The sequence below is a fragment of the Salvia miltiorrhiza genome, chromosome 6, assembly GCF_028751815.1.
Source record: "Salvia miltiorrhiza cultivar Shanhuang (shh) chromosome 6, IMPLAD_Smil_shh, whole genome shotgun sequence".
Lineage (NCBI taxonomy): Eukaryota > Viridiplantae > Streptophyta > Magnoliopsida > Lamiales > Lamiaceae > Salvia > Salvia miltiorrhiza.
This window is the reverse complement of record NC_080392.1, coordinates 40522610-40525187: the sequence shown is the minus strand read 5'-3', so window position 1 is coordinate 40525187 and position 2578 is coordinate 40522610. Positions and strand designations below refer to the sequence as shown.

Here is a 2578-nt window from a genome sequence, read left to right as displayed (position 1 = left end):
TCGAAATTAAGTCAAATATTTTAAATTTTACTTTTTTATTCCTCCGAGCTTCTAAATAATCCCTACCATCAGAAGTTAGACCAACATTAGGTGAACTTCTGACTGTCAATTAAACTCTAATTTCATTGAAAGTCAAACTTAGGTGGAAATTGTAACAAAAATATAAATTCATGTATTTTTTTAGCTTAATTGAAAGTTCAGGTGAAAATTACAATTTTTTTCAAAATTCGTGTATTTTTTCACTATAAATAAAAATAACTCAAACTTAAAAAAAAAAAAAAAAAAAAACAAAAAGTGGTTTGAACTTTCATATGAAAGTTGTAAAAATAACATTAGATTCCTCCTTCGAACTCAAAATATAACATGGAAGGCATGTAATTGACGCAGAACAACGATAAATCGAAAGAGATTTAATTTTAAGATTTTTTTTTTATTAATTTGAATTTCCTTAAACTAAACCCATAGTAGTATTATTTTAAAAAAAATCGGGAAATCAAGAATACTCGATACTTGATTCAATAAGAACTCAATATCTGGTACGACCCATCCAAAATTTTATGAGTATCGGACAACTTAATACCCGATCAGATTTAGGGTCAGCTCGACCGGATATACCCGATATCCGAAACTCGGATTGACACCCCTAGCTTTAAGTGAATTTAATTAAAATTTTCACGTGATTTCTGCATCAACTACAAACCTTCCACACCATAATTCGAACATGAAAGTATAAATTCATACTATCTCTGTCCCATTATAAATGTCTCATTATTTTTGGGCATGGAGATTAAGAAACATGTCAAAAGTAGATAAAATGTATTGGTGAAAATTAGTATTTAAATATTAGGAATAGTGTAAAAATATATTGCCAAAAAAAGAATGAGATATTTTTAATGAAACATTCCATTATGGAAAGTGGATATTTGTAATTGGACGAAGGGATAACTATTTTACAACTTTTATGAAAGTTTATACAATTTTTTTGTATTTCTTGAAATGTTCCAAATTTCAAATTATATTTTGTATATTTTATAATACGGATTACTTATATTTATTCAAAAAAAAAAATACGGATTACTTATATAAATAATTTCAAATTTCAAATTATTTTAAATTCAGGCCCTCAGAGCATCCACAATGCTTGCACCCATAGTGGGTGCAATACCATGGGTCCCACTTCTATTGCACCCACTCCCACAATGGTATTGCACTCACTATGGGTGCAATAGATTTTATTTTATTTTTGAATTAGTTTTATTCTAGTTTCCATTTTACAATAATTAAGAAATTAAAATTTCATTGAATTAAAATTCAAATCCTACATTGTTAGAAATAAAAGAAATACAAGAAATTAAAATCCTAAATTACTTAAATTAAAACAAACATAAAATAAAAAATCCTAAAAATCTACGGGATGTTGTGTCGTTTTTTTATCTCCGCCACCTTGCACATGTGAAACGCCAATTCGTCGGGATTCATTTGAGAGGTGTCCCGGCTCATCAACATGCTATCGGCGAGGTCACGTTGAACTTGGGAGAATGTTTCCATTGCATTCACCATATTCGCCATGTACCCGAGAGCTTTTTGGTTATCCTCCGACGTCTCTTCGGCCTTTTTCTTGCCTTTGCGCTTGTCTCGCTTGGCCGCCTTTTGGCCTTGGGGCCGGGTGGAGATAGAGGCGTCACTAGAAGTCGTTGTTGGAAGACCGTCGGACCCCTTTGATCGTTTGTCCGAATGGACATCGGAGTGAACATCCCCGCCGAGACTTGAAAATTTCTTCGACTCGCGCAAGATCTTCCATGCATGCGAATACCGGAACGGAACACGGTACTCGGCTAGCCACATTGCCTCTGCTTGCTCCAGGATTTGAATATCACTCATGCCTGATTTCCATTGATCATGGCATTTTTTGTGCATGGCCTCAAACCTCTTCGTATCCTTCGACACCCGTTGAAAGTGAGATTTGATTTGCGTGACGTCGCGTGAAATAGATCCTTCGGGCCTTTTAGCGTTGTACTCGGCGCAGATGGAGCCCCAAAACTTCGCCCCTTTTTGATCGGCACCCACCACAGAGTCGTGGGTGTGCTCGCAATACAAACGGCAAATTAGCACCGTTTCTGTCGGATAATAGTTGCTACGTTTGGATGCCGCCGGCATAGAAGCAATCTCCTCCACGTCGGGCTCGGGCTCGGCAACGGCGGCAAAACGGGGGTTCAAATTGGTGCCCGCCGCTTGAAAGGCATTGGATTCTTGCGTGAACGGCGAGAATCCTTGCCTGGAAGCATTTGATTCGCCGGGGGATGGATTTTGAGGATGTTCACGCCAATAGTTGCTCCAATCGCCTTCCATTGCTATTTGTTGAAATAATTTAGAAGATGAGGGGAATGGATGAATGATAGATGATGAAGAAGAGAATGAGGTTGTATATGTATATATAGAGGGAGTATAGAAATTACAAAAAAAAAAAAAAATATCAGCAACGGAAAAAAAAAAACGGTCCGAAAAAACGGCTAGTTTTTAATTTTTTTTTTTCGGCCGAAAAGGGGCGCGTGTTTTACACGCCCCCTCCATCGCACCC

At 36.7% G+C, this 2578-nt stretch overlaps 1 protein-coding gene across 1 annotated transcript; it reads right to left on the bottom strand.

Moving 5' to 3' along the window:
- Positions 1 to 692: 692 nt before the first annotated feature.
- Positions 693 to 2157, bottom strand: LOC130990913 (uncharacterized). The gene is made up of 2 exons (XM_057915140.1): positions 1623 to 2157; positions 693 to 700 (listed from the first exon to the last, which is right to left on the bottom strand). Exons 1-2 carry the CDS (start codon positions 2155 to 2157, stop codon positions 693 to 695), a joined length of 543 nt encoding a protein of 180 aa, XP_057771123.1.
- Between the last annotated feature and the right edge of the window lie 421 nt (positions 2158 to 2578).